At 40.3% G+C, this 21,726-nt stretch overlaps 1 protein-coding gene across 7 annotated transcripts in view; it reads left to right on the top strand.

Moving 5' to 3' along the window:
* rnf220a (ring finger protein 220a) overlaps positions 1-21,726 on the top strand; it is a 419,208-nt gene that overhangs the window by 312,423 nt on the left and 85,059 nt on the right. For all 7 annotated transcript variants that reach the window (XM_055641650.1, XM_055641651.1, XM_055641652.1 and 4 more), the window contains one exon: positions 2,725-2,767. In XM_055641650.1, the coding sequence (XP_055497625.1) occupies positions 2,725-2,767 (43 nt within the window). The remainder of the gene's footprint in view (positions 1-2,724; positions 2,768-21,726) is intronic.

Raw genomic sequence — 21,726 nt, 5'->3', positions numbered from 1 at the left:
AGTCCACAATGTCTTTGCCAAACATGATGACGTTAAACTAATCGCCTGTGCCTGCTCGTAATCTATATCCCTCCCTTCCCTGCATATCCATGTACTTATCTGAAGACCTCTTAAATGTCACTATTGTTTCTGCCTCCACTATCACCCCTAGCAGTGCTTTCCAGGCACCCATCACTCTCTGTGTAAAAAAAATGCCTTGCACATCTCCTTTAAACTTTCCTCTCAATTCCAAAGTAACCACTTAACTCTATTAATAAATGAACACTATCATGATTCAGTGGAAAGTTGATTAAGGCAAAATATATTAAAAATGGCACCTTCTATTAATCCAAAGTTATAAGAAAGATTAACTGATCTCCCCAGATGTGAAATTATCTAGTAAACTAGATGGGCTGAAAGACTGTTTGCGTTCTTCTCCCTCACTGTTCACAGCTTCATTTAAAACTCTTACCCCATTAAAACTCTGAACAGTTTTATTTTGTAAAATATGGTTCACCCTCAATATTTTGAACAAATGGGAAACATTTTCACTTTGAGGTTGCCATTGGTTCACAAAGGTCCTGCTAATGCTGTTGTACTTTTGTTAAGTGAATGAATATAACCAAAATCTTTCACTCAGTGGAATTACACGAACAGCTCTCTATTCCGGAGCATCCATTCTACTACTTAAAGGCAGCAGAGTGGTGCAGGGGTAGAAATGCTGCCTCACAGCACCAGAGACCCGGGTTTGATCCTGGCTACGGGTTCTCTCCATGCAAAGGTTGCAATTTCTCCCTGCTACCTCGTGGGTTTTCTCTGGGTGCTCTGGTTTCCTCCCACATTCCAAAGACGTGCCAAAATTGTAGGTTAATTGGACTCTGTAAATTGTCTGTAGCATGCAAATGTGGGATAACATGGAATTAGTGTAAGGGTGATCAACGGTTGGCGTTGACTTGTTGGAGCAAAGGGCCTGTTTCCACGCTATACAGTATCTCTTTAAAAAATCATGTATACAGACAAGCAAACCAATGCCTACTGCTCAGGTAATTCTCAATAATTCATGTCACAATTGACAGAGGTATAATTGCTCATGCATTTAAGCTCAAGAAGGGTATTTCTTATTGCAGCTTTATGTCGTAGGTACTCTTGAAATTCACCATGCAGAATATACTAGGACAGAACACCATAGATTGCAAGGATCCTTTATAAAAATAATTGCTAAATTACAGCAAAATGTATAGAGAGGTTGCAGATGAGTTTTAATGGAATGAAACCTGAAATGAGGGAACTTGAATGTGGGTCAATCAAGAAAATCCATGACTGTTCTCCATAGAGAAGGTTAAGAGTAGATTTAATATCCAAAGTTATGAGAGGTCTAATGAACTAAATAAGAGGCAAATATTTTCTCTATCTGGAGGCTCAGAAACCAGAAGACATAAATTTAAGATATCAGGCAAAATAATCAGGTGAGTTAAGTTTTAGCTAAACATTATTTGATTCGGTGGCTTGGAGTGCAGTGGTTACAAGATGATCCAACAATAAATTTCAAAAGGGAAATTGTTATATACGTGAAAAAGAAAATAAATGCAGGATATTGACAAAGAAAGAGCAGGAGAATGCAACAAATTGGAGAGCCCTTTCAAATCACTGACATAGACATGATAGCCAAATGGTCTTCTGTACTTTATGACTCCAGAAGACGACATCCTTAACGGTGAGAGAAAACAAACTGTATATCTGGCTTAATTAGTGTTTGAGTATCTCAGTAAGTGAATTATTGGATCCTCACCACTTCTAATTATAAATAGTTTGTATAATTGATGCTCTCCTGTTGTTGATGAAAATGTGTTTTACTGTGTTGTGCTATCATTAACCTCTCACATGCAGAAGGAATAGTGCCAGAGAATGTTGTCTCTATGAGGAGCTGTTATCACTGTACCAGTCTCATCAGTAGTCTGCAATCTAATTTGTGTGTGTGTATTTTTCATTCAATGACACCATTTACCTGTTCTTTCCCAATTCTAATGTTGTATTAATTCAATGTGCAACTTTCAGTTCAAGGGGGTTTGCTTAAGATGTGAAGGGAAATTGTCCCACTGTTTCATGTATTGATGAAAGGTTTATTTTCTGCCTTGAATGCTTAAAAAAATTATGTTCTGTCTTGAATGCATGAAGTTGTTTTCAGGTATAGTTAAGAAGTGCATGAAGTGTTTTGCAAAGAGCAGGAACAGCGTGGGCTGCAGCGCTGACTGAGAGAAGTCCAGGCACTGTTCTTGGATGCTGAACTGCTGCCACCTATCGGGCGCTTGGCGCAGGCGCGCTTTGTGATGTGCACTTTCACCTTTCGCCGACGGTCACGTGGCCGCGCTTTCTCCGGGGCCTGGTGTAAGCTGTGCAAGATGCAGCCTCTTGGTTGCAATCCAATGACATCCTCCCAGTTGCTGTGAACTGCACGGATCGGATTATAAAGGTGCAAAGCTTCCAGGTGCTACATTCATGCCAAGTAATATTGACAGGTTATCCCATTTTATTCCTGCCATGGACCCAGCAGGAGTGGAGGATCCAGAACACACCAATGGCAAGGAGGAAGTAGGTTTTGTTTACATCCTGTGTAGTTGGGGCAATGGGAGAATCCACTGCAATCCATCTGCTTCAAGCATATATTTCACTTATATTCGGGCAGTATTTGACAGTTTAAGTGCTTCTTATTTATTTTTCACCTTTCTTTTCTGTTTTTCTTTATAGACATTTTTGCGAGTAAGGTCCAACAGGCAAGCAAGGCTGAATGGTAAGGTTACGTGTATGGCAACTTTGTAAAATACTGATTTAGGGGGGAAAAAAGCTTTTTTTGAAAGGGGGGAGGGTGTTTCAATTAAAGCTGCACTCTTTGATGAAAACAATCGAAATATATGCCATGAGGTGATAGTTTTTCAGTGTTTTCCATGACTTGTATGGTAAACGCACTTCATATTGAGTAACTTTTTGCTCCATTCTGAATGGAAAGAACAGACATAACAATAGTTGTTGCACAAGGATATTGGCAGCGTTTATTTTCAACATGAACCCTTTCTGGAGCACTTTAATTTTATTATTTAATTTTAATGATTTTACATTTAGACCCGTGGCAAACTAGTCAAGCCATTGAGTTTATCCTTCGCTAGCAACTGATTGAAACATAAATAAATCTGATGATATTGGTGTCTCATAATCAGCCTGGCATGGATGAAGTACTGAACCAGGCTAGCATGGCATATTCACATCAAATCTGAATATCAAATTTCTACACACACTGAGCCAACTTTGACATACATCATTAAATCCCATAGGGCTTGTGATTGGCTAGCCAAGTTTAAATGTATATTGTCACTGATGCTGTCCATTTCTACCTTTATGATATCTGGTCACTATTGGTGCATCTGTTCATAAAACCCTCCTCTGTGCTTTTTGTTACTCTGGAGTAACTGACCTGACAGCTGCAGTCAGGTGTTTTTAATGACATGAGGAAAATAGTTTACAATGTGAGGTTGGAGGAGAATTTCTTACATGGTATGGTTAAGGTCTGGGGTGACTACAAGTTGTAATGGTGGAAGTAGATTCCATTTTATCACAGAAGGATTCTGGGTAAGTATATGAAAACAGAATTTGAGGGCTGCATAAGATTGAAGTGAGGCTATTTGAAAGGCTTGAGAGTGGGACAGACTCAATGGGCTGAATGGCATCCTTCTGTGATTCTCAACATGAATCAGCATATAGTGACCTAGAGACACACTCCAGCGACTTGGATAAACATCTTGCTAACACTCCTGTATGATTCTACCCAATGTGCTATGCATTGTTCCACTTGAAATCAAAGTTTTAAATTGAGACCTTATCTGCTCTCTTGGGTAAAATATTTCATGATTTTACTTAATTCAAGACTAGTGGTGTTATCTTTTACCTTGGTGATTTTTTTTTCCTTGATTAAAATAAGCAAAACTGATTTTCTGGTTGTTTTCTCACACTCGAAGATGTAAAAAAATACAATTTAAATGCACTTTTTAACAAAATTTACCGTGATCATTCTATCTTCTAAAAAGGTGAGGTCATTCAATATTCTGCTTCCATTGTCCTAAATCATATCAAATCCTTGTTCATCCATCATCCTTGTTCTTGCTGATCCGTATGGCTCCCAGTTAACCTTTGTAACGTTCTTAATCATGCTTTCAAATCCCTTCATGGTTTCACCCATTCTGTAATGGGTGAAACCATTCTCTGTAATCCACTACTCCTGCAGTCCACCAAGGCATTTCCATTTGCCTAATTCTAGTCTCTGAAACTTTTCTAAATTTTAATTACTCCTATTTCTCTCTTTTTAAGGAGCCTCTTTAGGGATCATATTAGTAATAATCTCCCAAAGTGGTATGCTCCAATGAGGCGCATTGGAATGCTTTGCTATGTTAAAGGTGTCATGAATGGAATATTAAATTTTCAAAGTTCTGTGTGATAACTCTGCCCATCCACACTGTTAACCAAGTTTTTCCTCAAAAATAAAGAACGTTGTCAAGTTTACTGGTAATAAAAAAGAAACTGCAGATGCTGGTTTAGACAATGATAGACACAAAAAACTGGAGTAACTCAGCAGGTCAGGCATCATCTATGGAAAAAATAAATGTGACGTTTTGGTTTGGGACCTGTCTTCAGGCTTAATGTGGGAGGGGGGGGGGATATGGGGGAGATTCGGACAAATTGGGGCTGGCAACAAATGACCTCGAGCAAAGAGGTTCGCTGGTAGGCCGATTGTTTGCTAGAGATGGTGTGAGCCCAAGAGGGATACACCGTTAAAAACTGTGGAACCGGTTAACGGACTTTTAGTGGAGGAAAGGGCGAGGGAAGGGAGGTGTTTGTAGAAGTTATCTGAAATTGGAGAATTGAACGATCATACCGCTGGGTTGTAAGCTGCCCAAAAGAAATTTGAGGTGCTGTCTTTTACCACTGGATTGCCTTTTCTATCCTGGCCTCCATTGCCAGGGCGAGGCAAATTAGAGGAACAGCACCTCTTATTTTGTTTGGTTAGTTTACAAGTCAGCGGGGCGGGGGTGGCACTACAATCAGTCTGAAGAAAGTTCCTGACCCAAAACATCACCTATCCAATTTCTCCAGAATGCTGCCTAACCCACTGAGTTACTCCAGCAGTTTGTGTCTATCAAGTTTACAGGGTATTTTAATGGAAAATGGGGACATAACACCAATACTGTTACAAATTAATTTAATTGGAGCCTCCTATCAGGGTTGTGATGGTATTTATATACCAGTTGTATTGAGCTCTTCCAGAACATAATAACATATGATCTATCAATAAATTATTAGCAATGGCTTTAAAGGAGCCTTCCTTGTGGTAACAGTTTGTATTGGGTTCTTGGGCTTAATTATACTATTGTGATTTAGGCTATGAATTAGTTCTGCAATTAATGGGTAGGTTTTTGTGGTTTTCCTTATTTCAACAACTCTCACTCACTGCACTCATCACATCACCAAAATGTCCCAAGAGATGCTTGAGTCTGGAGAAGCAATAAGAAATTAAAATCTTAGTCTGTGACCCCAACACAACACAAATCTTTGTGCCCATCCATATCATGAAAATATTTTTCTAAATAATTTTTCATTAGTCTCTGGAAGTAGAAAAAAGAAGAAAAATAAACATTAGCTGTCTGGATTGGTTTTTGGATGACAGGTTTAGTAATAAAATAAACTTGAACACACTGGATATTGTAATTGGCTATCTAATTGATACAAGATTAAGTAATTAAAATTTTAATCATGGGATTAATTGCTGTTTCTTTTAACCAGGCTAGCAGGTACAACACTGCACGTGTAGACATATGGTGAAATATTTATGGGAAAATCTGGTTTATTTCTTTAATTAATATAGCTCCCTACTTTGACATTCCTTATCTTCACTGTTATGAAGAGATATGAAAACAATAAGCTATCTAGAATTTATTAATTGGCGGAATTTTATTGAAAGGTTCAGAGAGCTTCATTGCAAGCTCGTATTCATGTGGTATAAATGCTCAAAAGTACCTGCAATTCATTCCAGTATTTAACTGTTAAAATGGAAACTCATAGGACTTTTCATTTGTTATTGAGGAATGAAGGTGATGAGCTGCATGGAACGATGAGTGCAATGCATAACTATCCTACCAGCGAGAATAACATCAGCCTATTCACCATCATAAATAGAAGAGGGACAAAATAAATGGTTGTAATGTGGAAAGCAGGAAAAAAATGATGAAAAAATAGATGATGTTCTTGTGACACTTTTAGTTTTAAATTTTGTTTATACGAAGAATGGAGAATTGGGGACTGAAGAATGGACACAAGAGACAACAAATGCTAGAATCTGGAGAAACAACAGTTGGCTGGAGGAACTCAGCAGGTCAAGCAGCATCTCCATGCTTTTCCATCAGCTGAGTTCCTCCAGCAGATTGTTTGTCAGAATAATGTTGCACACAGTTTTTAAATGAGGTTCTGGTGTTTCCTGTAGTAGTTGTTGTCCATGTTAAAGGCTTATTTACAATTCAAAACCTGGCTTAGTAATCTGTTGTTGGCCATTTTGGAAAGTCTTGCTGTCTCTAATTATTTATTTTATTTGAAACTTCTTCCATTGTTAATTAATACCCCCCCCCCCCCCCCCCCCCCCCCCCAGTCACTATTATAAAGCAGTCGTGATTTGAATCTTTCAAAATAACAAATTATTAATTAAGTTGAACTCCATATGTAAACCAGTTGTAAACATATTGTATAACAAGTTGCTAATTGTTAAAAGACAATCTCAGAATTGATGTGTAATTGCTGCACAAGTTAACGGGTTTCTCTTAGGATATTAGATCTTCAAAATATATGTTATCTGAAATATGCGTTTCAGATTATGTGCATTTAAATCATAATTTCTGTTTGCAATTTGAGTTTAAAGGTTCTGAATTTTGATAACAGAACTGAATGTTAGATCTGTTCTGATATTTGCAAGGTATTTGATAATTTTATTTCCATCCTGTAGTGTAAAAAGTGGCATATTTTCGTCATTACCCGAGTAGGGAAAAAACAAACTGAGCTTCATCTGACATGAACCCCAGTGTCTATGACAATAAACTAAGCTTATCTATAGGAAAGTTGGTAAAAAGTATTATGTAATCAAGGGCTTAAATGAGTTCAAGAATAAAGCTAGAATGGTTTGGCATTGTTATCCTTTTTTTTTTAAACTGTAGATATTGGGAATTTGGAGCAAAGCAACTACAGATGCTGTAAACTAGATGCACCAATGGCAAAAAAACGATCATGACTCAACAAATGTCATTGAATAGTCTACTTAGCCTACTGTCATCCTTCATTAAGCCTACTGTCATCCTTCTACGAATGCTGCTCGATCTTCATAACACTTTTTATGTTTATTTCACCTTATGGAGCAACTGTAGCTGTGAGATGATGTTTGACATATTATCAATTATAATCTAAAGGGCACAATTTTAAAAGATATAGGAGAACAGAGGTCTGAGGACATATAAACATAGATTGTTAAAAAATGCAGGATACCTTGAGAAAATAATCCTGGGTTTTATAAATGGAGGCTTAGAATGAAAGAGCAAGTTAATACAGTAAATCCTTGTTTTAACATGCCCCTTTATAGTGGATTTTGGTTATAGCAGACACACTCTCAACTCATACTGCCACCCCGGCCGCTTAGAGCGCATGCTTATGAGGGTCTTCAGCAAGCCGTTCTTCACTCACTGTACGGTCCAATTGAAGCTGCTATTTTTGCGGCTCATGTGGCTCCTGAGGACAGGGCTTTCTTCGGGCCGCCGCCACTGTCAAGCCACCCACGGTCACTGCGGGGCTCCCTCCCCTCTTACCAGCTGCTCCTTTCTTCTTCCCTTTATCCGCTCGACAGCTGCCACCTCCTGCTTCCCCGTTGGTCTGTCCACAAGGCCTCTTTCCCATCCCCCACCACTGCCACCTCCTTCTCTTTTCCCCCCGGAGTCGCCAACATACTCCACCTTGGAAGTGGCACCAGGTGGGAGGGGTGGGGGCACCATGGTGACTGAGCGTGTCATGTCGTTGGCAGCGGCGTGAAGGAAGCTGACAGCCAAAAGCTACAGCATGAGCGGTAACAACAGCTGCGTCAACCTTCGAAGAAGGGCTTGCTGGTGCAGACCAGTAGCATCGGTGCCTAGTTTTAAGATGGAATAGCACTGCATACTGAATCGGTCTGACGAAGGGTCCCAACATCACCTATCCATGTTCCCTAGTGATGCTGCCAGATCCGCTGAGTTACTCCAGGACTTTGTGTTCTTTTGTGGATTAACCATCATCTGTAGTTCTTTGTTTCAAATACATGCAATGATGATACCTTACTTGGTTATAACGGACATCATTCCACCCCCCCCCCCCCCCCCTCCCTCGTGTGGTCCATTATAATGAGGGAACTGATATAACTGGGAACTGAGCCAAATGGCTTTCTATGATGTAAATCTGTAAAATTAGGCTATACGTTGAATTAAAGAACAAAAGGTGGCACAGAAATATTGTTGGGAATGTATTCAAGATCTCTGAGGGAAAGAGAACAAATTTGTAAGCACATTTCTGACATGTAAAAGTGCTAAAGCAGTAATAAAAGTTTTTTTTAACCTTAATAGTAACAGATAGAGTTGGTATAAATATGATTGAGAGCATGGTATTCCTTAACTGCATTCAGTAGTTTTAAAATAATTGGTAAACAGTAAACTGAATAATGGCTATGGGGTGGGGGGGGGGGAGGGGGAGTTGATTTGATTTGGTGAATATAAAATGCTGGAAATATTTGGCATGTTAGGCAGCACCTTTGTAGAGTGAAACAGTTAACGTCATTAACCTGAAACACTAACTCTGTTTCTCTTTGGACATGCGTTGTATGACCTGTGTATTCAGGCATTTTCCGTTTGCAGGATCTGCAGGGTTTTTTGGCTTTGGGGAATGAAGCTGAGCAGTTGAAAAAGTATCAGTGCGGGAGTATTTTGTTGGTTGTGATCATAATTCATTTAGGGTTAACATAGTTATGGAAAAGGACAAAGATAAAATAGGGTTAAAGGTTCACTATTGGGATAAGGTTAACTTTATTTGACTAAGAAGTGATTTACTAAAGGTCCACCAGAAATAGCTATTTGAAGATAAATCAGTCTCTGGGCAATGTGAGCATTTAAGAAGGAGATTTAAGGGTTTCAAATAAGTGTGTTCCCACAAGGAAAAAGCATGTGATTCTCACCCAGGAGGCTCCAGTTTTGGCAATGTGCATTGAGGATGAGATGGCAAAATAGGGAAGAATGAGTCTGAAAATAATGCAGTAGAGAGCCTGGAAGCATACAGAGAATTTTGAATTTTAGAATGAAATTATAAAGAAATTTAGGAAAACAAAGTGAAGGGGGGGGGGGGGGAATGCAATGGCGATGTTATAAATTAGGAATTTTTTTGCTGCATGTAACAATTTAATGTAATAATTATGGGGAACTTTAATCAACAGAAAGACTGGACAAACCAAGTGTGCAATAATTGTGTAAAAGACAAATTCATGGACAATGACTTTCCTGATTAGCTTGTTGAAGTACAAACAATGATACAGGTGCACAACCTTTTATCCGAAGATCCAAATAACGAAAACCTCCGAATAGCGGACATTTTTTTCGGTCCTTGAAGAAAGGTCCTTGAAAACATTCACCGAGGGCGGCCCGCAGAGGTGACAGCGGAACCTCCGGTCGGTCCTCGAAGAAAGGGGAACTAAATCCCCATTCATAAAAGAGAAGGCGAGGGTATATTGCGCGGGAGGGTTAATAATTGACAATATGCTGCTACCTGCCCGCTGAGTTAAAAAGTTCCCATGGTAGACTCACGATGGGAACTTGCGTGGGAACTTTTTAACTCAGCATGCAGGCAGCAGCAGATTGTCGCTCCCTTCAGTTTCACCCCACCTACACCCCTCTGCTTCCCGGCCATGTGTGTGACCCCTTCGCTCCCCTCTCCCTGACCCACAGCCAGCTCATTGCACCGGCGCGGGGGCTTTGCACTGTCTTCACGTCGGCGATGGCAGCAGGACCGTGCAGTCACCGGAGACGTCAGGGCCAATTGGACGTCAACCACCAGGCCCACCGCAAGCATGGAGAACCCAGAAACCCACAGCCAACAGCAGCCCAGCCCCGCTCCAACTACAGAGGAACCTGGGTTGCGGATGACGGGACGCAGCTCGGGGCGTCGTAGGGGCCCATCGGGGAGCGGATTCCTGTTGGTCCTGACGTCTCCGGCCACCTGCTATCCTCCGGGAACTGTACCGCCCTTGCAGGAGAGTGGGGTTGTTTGCAGTTGCAGAGGGAGGGGGCAAGGGCGGTACAGTTCCAAGTCTCAGCTCCAGTCCAGGGGGGTGGCCGGAAACGTCAGGACCAACGGGACAGCGACCCCCAGGCCCACTGCAAGCACGGAGATCCCAGAGACCCACAGCCAGCAGCAACTCCAGCCCAGCCCCACTCCAACTCCAGAGGAACATGTAGGGGCAGAAGCTGATGGTGTGCAAGGTACGTCTTGTTCTTGGGGTGGCGCAGCTCGGGCTGTGGGCAAACTGCCACTTGTCGCCGTAGCGGCCCATCGGGGAGAGGATTCCTCTGGAGTTGGAGGGGGAGGGGGGTATTGTGCTGTTTGATCGCTCCCTGATATCCCAGGGACAGGGAGACACAGCGGCTTTTTAGACTGGTGGGCAATCACTTCCAAAGTTCTGCCCACACAGTCAGTACACCTCTCCTACACTGCATTTCATACAAACATTTATTCTGCAAGAAAAAAGTACATTGAAGACTCAAACTCGCGACCGAGTAACTGCCAGGATCGAGGCGCAAACTCGTGACCTAGCTCGGGGATTCAAGAATCTTTTCAAGAAGAATGAAAGCATTTAATAGAATGCAATAAAACTTTATATATGGATTTAAAGTGTTTTAGCTCAATCTAAAAAGAGACGTTTTTTAAAAATCCAACTATGTAGATGGGAAGCATGTTGATGTGATTCTAAAATGTCATTACAACTAATGACACTGAACAAATAATAAATTATAATGTTTATATTGTTTATTTCAAATATCATATTAAACCCATGGCTAATGAGGTTAAAGGCAAAGATTTGCAATGTTGATTCAAGAATCCCCGAGCTAGGCCGCCTAAGGTGACATGAGTGCGAGAGGTGATTCAATGCTGCGGGCACATTTACAAATTCAGGAATTTATTCAACACACTGCATTTCATACAGACATTTATTCTGCAAGAAAAAACGACATTGAAGACTCAAACTCGCGACCGAGTAACTGCCGGAATCAAGGCGCAAACTCGCGACCTTGCGGATATGAGCCGAGCACTCTACCACCGAGCCAGCCATTAAAATCTACGCAAAAAAATTTCCATTCCGAAGACCGACAAATTCTGAATTACGAAAAGTGTCTGGTCCCAAGGCTTTCGGATAAAACGTTGTGCACCTGTATAACCTGTTTTAGATCTTGTATTGTGGATTGAGGATGTGCTAAACCTTGCACTTCTGGTCTTTTCAAGAAGAATGAAAGCATTTAATAGAATGCAATAAAACTTTATATATGGATTTAAAGTGTTTTAGCTCAATCTAAAAAGAGACGTTTTTTAAAAATCCAACTATGTAGATGGGAAGCATGTTGATGTGATTCTAAAATGTCATTACAACTAATGACACTGAACAAATAATAAATTATAATGTTTATATTGTTTATTTCAAATATCATATTAAACCCATGGCTAATGAGAAGTTAAAGGCAAAGATTTGCAATGTTGCTTAAAGTGTAGTGAATTAATGAATTAGGAACCTTTCGTAATTTGGGAAAGGAACAAAATGTTGATAAGGAAACAGTATACCATGTGAATAATCTTGCAAGAAACTAATCAGACATTAGAAGCTTCTATAAGTGTGTGTGTGTGTGTGTGTACAACAAAAAGAAAGCATAGAAAAAGTTAATGTGAGTTCATTATTGAAAAAGGACAAATATTACTGGAAAAGGAAATGGCAGGGAAATGAAGCAATTTTATTTGTGACTACCTTCTTGAAAGTAGAGGCAAAAAACCTGAAAACACTGCTGAACGTAGCTCTAGAGTGAAGAAGCTGAAGAATTTAGCTTTAGTTAAAAAAAAAAGACCAATACACGTGACTGAAATCCGATTAATCTGCATTTCAAGTTTTCATTTTCCACCATGCCATAGATTCTAGAATGGTTCTCACAAATTTGAAGAGGACAGATGTAACTCCATTCTTCATGAATGAAGGGGGAGAGAAAATGGTGAACTGCAGACTAATAAGTCAGATGTTGGGAGTAGAGCATTAACATAGCTTAGTCAAATAGAAATTACATTTGATTTTTTTTTTAGAGTTTTAGGTTGTAATTAGCAGAATAAATGAGCAAAATAAACACTGGATATGGTCAACGTGCTTTCAGAAAATCTTTGACGGACTGCAAGAGGTTATTAAACAAATTTGAAGCATGAGTATTGCTGCACACTAAGGATTAGTTAACAAGCAAATAGTGGGAATGAATGGGTAGCTTTCATGTTGGGAGGCTGTAATTAGTGGAGAACTGTAGGGATCAGTGGCTGTTCTCTATGCTTTCCCAATTTATATTAATGATTTGGATGGGGAAATTGTGTTAAATTTATACATGTTTGCTGGTGATTTTGTGCTGGGTGGTATTGTTGGTTATGATGTTTAAGAAGGAACTGCAGATGCTGGAAAAACGAAGGCAGACAAAAATGCTGGAGAAACTCAGCGGTTGAGGCAGCATCTATGATGACCTTCTATGATGTAAATCTTCTGTGAAATTAGGCTATATGTTGAATTAAAGAACAAAAAATGGCACAGTAACTTTGTTGGGAATGTATTAAAGATCTCTGAGGGAAAGAAAACAAATTTGTAAGCAAATTTCTGACATGTAAAAGTGCTAAAGCAGTAATAATAGTTTTTATTTACCATAATAGTAACAGAGATAATGTTGGTATAAATATGATTGAGAGCATGGTATTCCTTAACTGCATTCAGGAATTTTAAAATAATTGGTAAGCAGTAAACTGAATAATGGCTATGGGGGGGTAAGTTGATTTGATTTGGTAAATATAGAATGCTGGAAATATTTGGCATATTGGTTATGAGTTGGATTTAGAATGGGTTGAGGATACACTTAGACTAAGTAAATGAGAAACAACAAGTTAAGTGGAATATTATGTTGAAAAATGTGGTTATCCACTTGGTAGAAAAAATAAAATGTGGAGTATTTGTTTTAAATAGTAAGGAATTGAATAATAGTTGTTCAAAAGGACTTGGGTATTCTTAAGTATGTTATTGAAGGTTAAAGTGTAAACAAATGTTATGAGTATTGTGAAATTTGAGTATAAGAGTAAGAATGTCTTCAGTACAATTGTTAACACGGATTATTAAAAGTACCAGGATAGGTCAATAAAGAGATTTAAAAAAAAAACCAAGATGGGTTCTTTATTTATTTTATTCTTACATCCCTGCAGGAGGCCATGAGTCCCATAGCCTCTCTCCTAATTTTCCTGCACCTTTAACTTATTCTCTCTCAAATATGTTCATCAAATCCCCCAGCATTTTTTTTTCCCCATTAACCTACACTAATGGGGACTTCACAGTCACCGATTAACCTAACAGCATGTCTTTAGGATGTATGAGCACACAAAGGAAGCCGAATGGTTAATGGAAGAACATGCAGACTTTACTTGGACAGCACCCAAAGTGAGGATTAAACCCGGGTCCCTGAAATACTGAAGCCTAAAAATCTGAGGCATAGAATATAAAACTTATAGAGATTTTGGTAGAACAGCAAATAATGGTAATTAGGCCATGACTGAGTTATTGTTTACTGTTCAAAAACAATGTTGTAGGAACGATGTGATTACAATTCAGAGGATTCATTTATGAGGATATTGCCCGGGCAATAGCTTTAGAGAGCCGATGAGTGATCACCCCATATGCTAACGCTATCCTTCACACTATGGACAATTTATAATTTTACCGAAGCCAATTAACCTGTAGGCAGGATCGACCCCGGTTCTCTGGCACTGAAAGGCAGCAACTCTACTGCTGTCCTAAGTCTGAAGAAAGGTTGGCTAAAATGTAGGTTATTTTCTCTGGAGCACTGAGGAGCCTTATTTCTACTGGCACAGACTTGATGGTATGAATGGTTGTCTTCTTCTCATGATTTTCTTTCATTCTCTCTATGACTCTCATTTGTTTACCTGTACTCATTTGAGTATTCTGACACCAAGTCAGAAACTTATGATAAGTTAGGGCCTGGCTGTTTCAGCCGGCACATTCACAAAAAAAACTCCTTGATTTAAAAACAAAGTACTGTCACACTGCTTTATTTTTCATATTGAGGCACCTAATTCCGGTAATCCTCATGCATTATAAAGTTAGATTACTGATTATACAAGAATAAGAAATGTGGGAAAGTAGAATTACTTACATTTTATAATCATAAATTACTGTGGATATTGTTTACCTGAAATAAAAACAGAAAATGCTGAAAATATTTAGGGGGGGCAGAGAGATAGAGATAGAGATAATGTCAGATCAATGGCCTATTAATTCTGATGATGTATGATATTATGACCTAATTCTGGCTACTGCCACAAATGCAGCTTGACATGTATTTAGATTTCTGTTGAATTCAAGATAATTTTCATTTCAAAATACTCCTGCAAAGATTTATTTTCTCTCGTCATACTTTATATTCACAAGGTTCTATGATCCTTTAGAGTTTATGCCAAATAGCAAGGTCAGTCAAGGGGGTGGTCATGAAGGGGTTGTGCATGTTGTACAAATAGCAGTTTTCACTGTTTAATGGAATAGAATAGAGAATAGAATAGAATGCCTTTTATTGTCATTCAAACAGCTTGGTTTGAACGAAATTACATTACAAAAAAAAACCCAAGACACACACTTAACATAGTTTATATAAACATCCATCACAGTGAATCTCCAACATCTCCTCATTGTGATGGAAGGCAAAGTCTTATCTCTTCCCTTTGTTCTTCTCCTGCGGTCCAGCAGTCCAACTGCAGCGTCGAGGCGACTGGGGCTCACTATGTTAAAGTCCTCGGCGGGCGATGGTAAGTCCTGTGGCCATTTAAGCCACGCGGGGCGATGTTAGGCCTGGCTCCGTGTCCTTTAAACCCCGCGATTCTAGAGGGAGAAGTTGCCGTTGCGGGAGCTCCGAAAAGCGGTCTCCCACCAGGGACCTGCGAGCTCCCGATGTTCCTGTCCACCGGGCCTGCGTCTGGAACCTCCAAAGCTCCGAAGTCGGGTCACAGCTGCGCGTCACTACAACTCCTCCCGCTCCGAAGTCGGCCAGCTCCGCGATGGCAGGTCCGCAGGCTCCGCGACTGGAACCCTCAGATTGGTCCCGGCCAGAGGCCGCTGCCGGCTCCACGATGCTAGGCCCAATGACACTGGAGACCCGACAGAGAAAAAGTGAAGGGACTAACGGTTTCCCCCCCCACCCCCCACACAGCTAAAGAAAAATAATAAAAATTAGACTCAACACATACACTTAACAAGACAAAGAAAATTAAAAAAAGCATGCGGACTGTAGTCGAGCCGCTGCCGATAGGCGCCGCCACACCACATATGGATGTTGATGTTTTAGTAATCATCATTTAATGTACAAAATTTCTTGCTGCATTGGCACCTATATTTTTCTTGCTTCCTCTTGCTTCCCCTTCTATTGCCTAAATAAGTTACAAAACATATCAGCTGTAAGGTATGAACAGCATTTAGATACTGGCTTATAAGTGCAAGTTACATTTGCACTGCAAAAGTGGTACGGAATGACCATCTACTTTCAACATACCCTTGTTAATATTCAACAATATTCCCTTTCCAACAACCTTCTCTCCAGGTCACAATTGTCCAAAAACTTAAGAGTAATGGAGAGATAAAGCATGAAAACAGGCTCTTCAGACTGTCCAATAACAACCACCCATTTACACCGTACCGTAGCTTAGTTTTTTAAATGCTCTGCATGTTTTTGTCAACTCCTCTGATTTCACCAATTACTAACAAACTAGAACAATTTACACTGGTCAATTAACCCACTCGGGCTTGCCATGTCAGAGGAAGCCAAAGCAACTGGAGGACACTCCATACGGGTAGCACCATGGAGCAGCGGTAGAGTTACTGCCTTATGGGCCTGTCCCACTCAGGCGACTGAAGGAGACATGTTTGCGAGTGGTTGCCGGGGAGTCGCCTTCATGGTCGTGAGGAGTTCCTGCATTCTGGGAACTAGTCGCGGCCTCATTATAGTCGCCGCAAATATTTCAACATGATGAAAAATTAGTGGCAACTAGAATGAAGCCGCCATGGAAAGTAGCGAGAATTCTCGTGCCGTAGGTGGGTCGCCAGGATGTCCTAATGGGTTGCCAGGAGGTCAAAGGTTCTCGTAGCCAGTGCTGACCACTGGCTATCATTGGCTCATTGGGGGGAAAAAAACCTAAGCAGTAGTTTTCAGAACCAAGGATAACCGACCGGTAATGTTAAATGTCCGCCGAGCTTCACAGCCGTGTATTTCTGCCTTCTTAAAAGTTGTCTCCCCCCTCTTTTAAAGGACTTGCCGTACACTGTGCTTTTGCCATCTTAATTACAGCGCCAACCTTCCTGTTCATTGCGGTGTGTGTTTGTATCGCATTTGCTTTGCACTGTGTGAATTTCATTCAGACAGTGCTCCCCCCACTTGCCCTGTCTCCCACTAACATAACGGGCTGGTGAAGGAAGCGATGTGTGTGTGCGTGTGTTCCACTCTGACAGTGGCCATTCCAGTTGTCGGTTTTTCAGGCGACTGCCGGCAACTTGGCAGTCGCCTGAAAAATCGCCTAAGTGGGACAGGCCCATTATAGCGTCAGACACTCTGGCTCGATCCTGACTGAGGGTGCTGTCTGTGGGAGTTTGTATGTTCTCTCCGTGACTGGGCGGGTTTTCTCCTGGCGCTTGTTTCTTTCCACACTCCAAAGACCTACAGGTTTGTAGGTTAATTGTCTTGGGTAAAAATTGTAAATTGTCCCTAGTGTGTAGGATAGTGCCAGTGTACGGGAACCGCTGCTCGGCACGGACTTGGTGGTCCGAAGGGCCTGTTTCCGTGCAGTATCTCTATACTTAAAAAAAACCCTAAAAGATGTTCACATAGAGAACAAGCAAACTCCACTCCTGAGGTCAGAATTGAATCTGGGCCTCTGGCGCTGTGAGGAAAATGGTTGATTATTTGCCATTGTGCTGTTTGCTTAACAGGATGTCAGCTAAATGCCATGTCTGCCGGAGTTGATCTTTGTAAAGTAACTAATTGCACAGCTCTCCACAATGTACAAGGTACAAATCTATGATTGAATTTCCTTTACTAGCTCGTCGAGTATAGCTTCAACAATACTTGAATTTCAACAACATCCAAACCAAAGATTTCGAAGAATATCTTAGTGCAGTATGCAAAGGTGACCCTGTGCTTTTAGTCATCTGCCACTTTACCTCTATTCTTTTCTCATTCTGTCTTTGGGTTCCAATTGCTCTGACTATTGTCCAAATGTAAGCTCACAAAACAGCATCTCATCTTTCATCTGGGCACATTACAGCTCTCAAGGCTTACTATGGAATAGCAGAAAATCACACTTCTATATCTCTCGCTGTAGCTGTTATTTTTTTTAATGTGATTACCTTGAAGGTTTGGACTGTGCCACATTCACTTTTTTCCTCTATCTATTCCCCTCTCTAACTTAAAATACTACATTTTTCCAGTTCTACCATGCTACCCTCTAATAATAAAGATCTATAATTTGATCTTGAAAAATGTGACTTTTGATGGTGCCATGTCTCAATGAAAGGTTGCCATCAAAGATGAGGCTGCCAGTGCCTTTAGAGTATCAGCACAGCCTTTGCCATCTGGGGAAAGCCATGCTTTAAGTTCAAGACCTCATATCCAGCAGGTCTTCTGGGCATTGGAGCTCTCAGCCCTCCAACACACATCTGAGACATGAGCTACCTGTGGCAGCCTCCTCAGCATTGGGGAAATACCACCAAAACTGTTTGTGCTGAAACCTAGACATCCATTGGCAGGATAAACAAACAAAGGCTGCATCTCTACTTTGGCTTTGAAGGCCAGCCATATTGTCCGCATGTCTGACACCAGACTCCTGAAAAAGATACTCTTGAGTTATCTCATGGTGGAGGGGAGGGGGAGATTTATGTTTGTTCCCAAAGCCTCCTGTGAAAGTGTAATATCTCCATTGATATGTGGGAATTCCTGCCCAACGGTCACACAAAATAGTGAAGGAAAATTTGGAATGGCATTGAAAATTTCCAATCCATTTCTTGGGCGTGTACGGAAAAGCCATAGTAAACCTTGGAAAGAATGATGGACACAAAGTGCTGGAGTAACTCAGTGGGCCATGCAGCATTTTGGGGGAAAAAAGGATTGGTAACGTTATGGGTCGGGACCCTTCTTCAGATATTCAGAAAGGATGCACCATCTCCCAACCTGTGACAGAAAATTCTAGTTCTTAATTGGTCTAATTAGCCGCCTCTAAATCGATTGAACCGGAATGGAGCAAATCTCTTTGATCCCATGGGACAACCTAGGAAGAGGATGAAAAGAAAAAAGTGAAAGTCACAACATCTGCTGCCCTAACTCACCTTTCCATAAATCCAGTTTTATATGATTTATTTTTTGCCTGGTATCAGTTCACTTTAGTAAAGTTCAAAGCATGCAATTATACCTCAGTGCATTGTGAGCTACAGTATGGAATGTGTTGAGGCCCCTTGTCTCTCAGTTGCAGGACAGTAGGGTCAATAACATACCAAAGAAGGATTTAACACCCTATTGCCACTGTCATTTATACTTTTTGTAAAATATTAATACCACGGATCAGGATCTGATTTCACATACTTTTAAAGGCATTAAGTTTTAAGAATCTTATGAACCAAAACGTGCAGATATCCAGACTTTTCCATTTCTATCCCTTTAACATTGTCAAATTGAAAGGAAGCAATGCATAGTATTGACATTGAACCTTTTCTTGTGTACTATAATGGATTAAATACTTTTGAAGTGTTTTTGGTGTTGCCTTGCGGGGAAAAAACAGCCAGGTTGTTTTATTGGTGATGGTGCAGAGTTAATACTGGACAGACAATTACACTGATTCCCTGCTCTTTGAGTCGCGAGTTGGTATCGTTTACACCCATCTGAATAGCCTGATAGGCATATATTTTAATTCAAAGCTCAACTCTTCTGACAGTGTAGCATCTATATAGTGAGAATTTTGAGATTAATAGAATCAATGGTCTTTAGATGTGAGAATCCTATTATTGAAGCACAGCTGACTGTGTTGGCTTATTTTTGCATGGTGTATGGCAGAATGGAATACTATGTTTAAGAAGGAACTGCAGATGCTGGAGAATCGAAGGTACACAAAAAAGCTGGAGAAACTCAGCGGGTGCTGCACCCGCTGAGTTTCTCCAGCTTTTTTGTGTACCATGGAATACTATGTTGGGTTGGTTCCAATGCTGTTAGTTTGCTGCCCTTCATTGTATAGTAATGGGGATGTCCTGGGCACAAGCCTAGTTGCTCACCAGAGAAAAAGGAAGAAAAGCCCAGGCAGATGACTCTTCCTTGGTTCGTGTCACAGAAATATTTGCAACAGATCTGCATTGTGAAAGTTGGAGTTTAAATGTCTGAATATCTAGTCACTATCTTGATGCATACAATGTGTCGACTGTTAAATCTTCAATGCCTTTCAGCATTTTATAACCAATTTTCACAATTTGGCTCACCCCAATTACATCTTGTGACTCAAGGGCTACAAGGTTGATGAGGGCAACCTTCTTACCATCTACAATATGTCAATTGACACGATTCTGTCTGCATCTTGTCATTCCTTTGGGTTCGTATCAATAACACATTTCCTAATTAACCACAAAGGGTACGTCAGTTTGTTTGTGCAGATATCCCCTGAGACGAATGGATATTCTTAATGTTTTGCAAATGGCGAACTGCTTTGCAGTATTTCTGGGTAACCATAGGGAGGGTCAGTAAAATGGTAGGGTTGCTGGCAAGGACATGAAACTTGTGGGGTTGGCTTACAGCTGAGAAAAAAGGCATTTTGTTACATTAGCTGTGTTGCAGTAGACTGTTTGGAAAAACCTGATATGCAGAAAACATTTGCTATTATGTTTATTCATTTATAATTTGCTGCAGCCTTTGCCTTCATTAGCACAACGTAGCAGAGGAATTGGTTACGTTAAATTGTAGTATACCTGAGAAATAATGCTTTCTTGTATGGAATGGTGGGTACTCTTATTGCTTTGAGGTATATGTTAGAGTTTCACTTCGAATTGATCTGTTTCATTCTCGATGTGAGAATTTGTTTGGATTTATTTTCAAATATTAAAAAGGTTCCTGATGATTAATGCATCACTGCCTATTGATTTTTTTAAAAGTAATTTGTTCCATTGGTGAACAGTGATGAAAATATCAGTGAACTAAGTTGGACCAGTTTGCAAGACTAATACTGTCAGTTAGTAAATGCCAAAATAATGTACTTCAGTCATACATATGAAGTGGTATTTAGGTCAAATTCTGGTCATTACTTTGGCTGATGATTAATGCATTCTTTAAAATAAGCTCTTAATTTGATCTGTTTTATAGTTACAGAGCATGGTCCTGTATTGGCCACTTTCTTTATTCGGGATCCTGGAAGCTGTTATCTTATTATCTTAGTCCCTCTTCCCAAGATCAAATGCAACAATATTCTATTGGCATTTTCAGGCAAGGGTCCTCAGCAAAATAATACCCACCTGAAAAATACAAATTATTTCAACTGAAAATAAAAAAAATAAGGTATTGATTTTAGACCAGCAAGTAAAAACTGGGCTATACTTGGCAGAATAGTTTTTAAATGTGAAAAATGTGGAGTGGGAACTCTTTACAACTGTTCCACCTTTCAAGACTACTGTAGAACATTAAGAGGGTCTCAGTTTGCCATTTTATCTGAAAGATGGTAGCTGCAATCTTTTCAGTTTAATGTCTCCCTTGATTATGTACACATCCATAAATGTATGCTTCAACTGGAAGGAAGAAGTGTAACCACTAAGCCAAATCCACAAGTTGATGGGAAATTCTCCTTTGTACTAATACTTATCTGCTAATCAAAATTTCTAAAAATTATTGTATTTCATTACATTTAGTGGGGCAAATTCGGTTGCCGCATCGTCCAGCATCTCACATATGACTACACAGCAAAAGCACTAGAATGGTGTCTCTGCAACATTGCCTATATCCATCGTGAGGAAATCACTCGGTGTTCTCTCCCAGGCTCCACTCCAATAGGGTGTTTGTTGGGGGATAAAGTGAAGCAATGCAGTGGAAAAACACTGAAAAGAGCTTCGGGGAATGACACACCACTGATTCTGTACTGAAATTGGGTCCTTTGTGTACCCCACTGGTTAATATCACATCTAGCTGTCCATCATGAATGTCTCCAGGCAGCCAAAATGTAACTTTTGTACACTGCAAATGAATCATCGTGGAGCTGTAGAAGCAAGTGGTACAGGAGAAAACCATTCATTGTGTATCTGCTAACTGAAGAGGAGCACCAAACTCTTAAAGCTAAGAACTATCTACCTTGGTTCCATTTTTC

Source organism: Leucoraja erinacea, chromosome 10, assembly GCF_028641065.1.
Source record: "Leucoraja erinacea ecotype New England chromosome 10, Leri_hhj_1, whole genome shotgun sequence".
Lineage (NCBI taxonomy): Eukaryota > Metazoa > Chordata > Chondrichthyes > Rajiformes > Rajidae > Leucoraja > Leucoraja erinaceus.
This window is presented reverse-complemented; position numbering and strand designations above follow the sequence as displayed.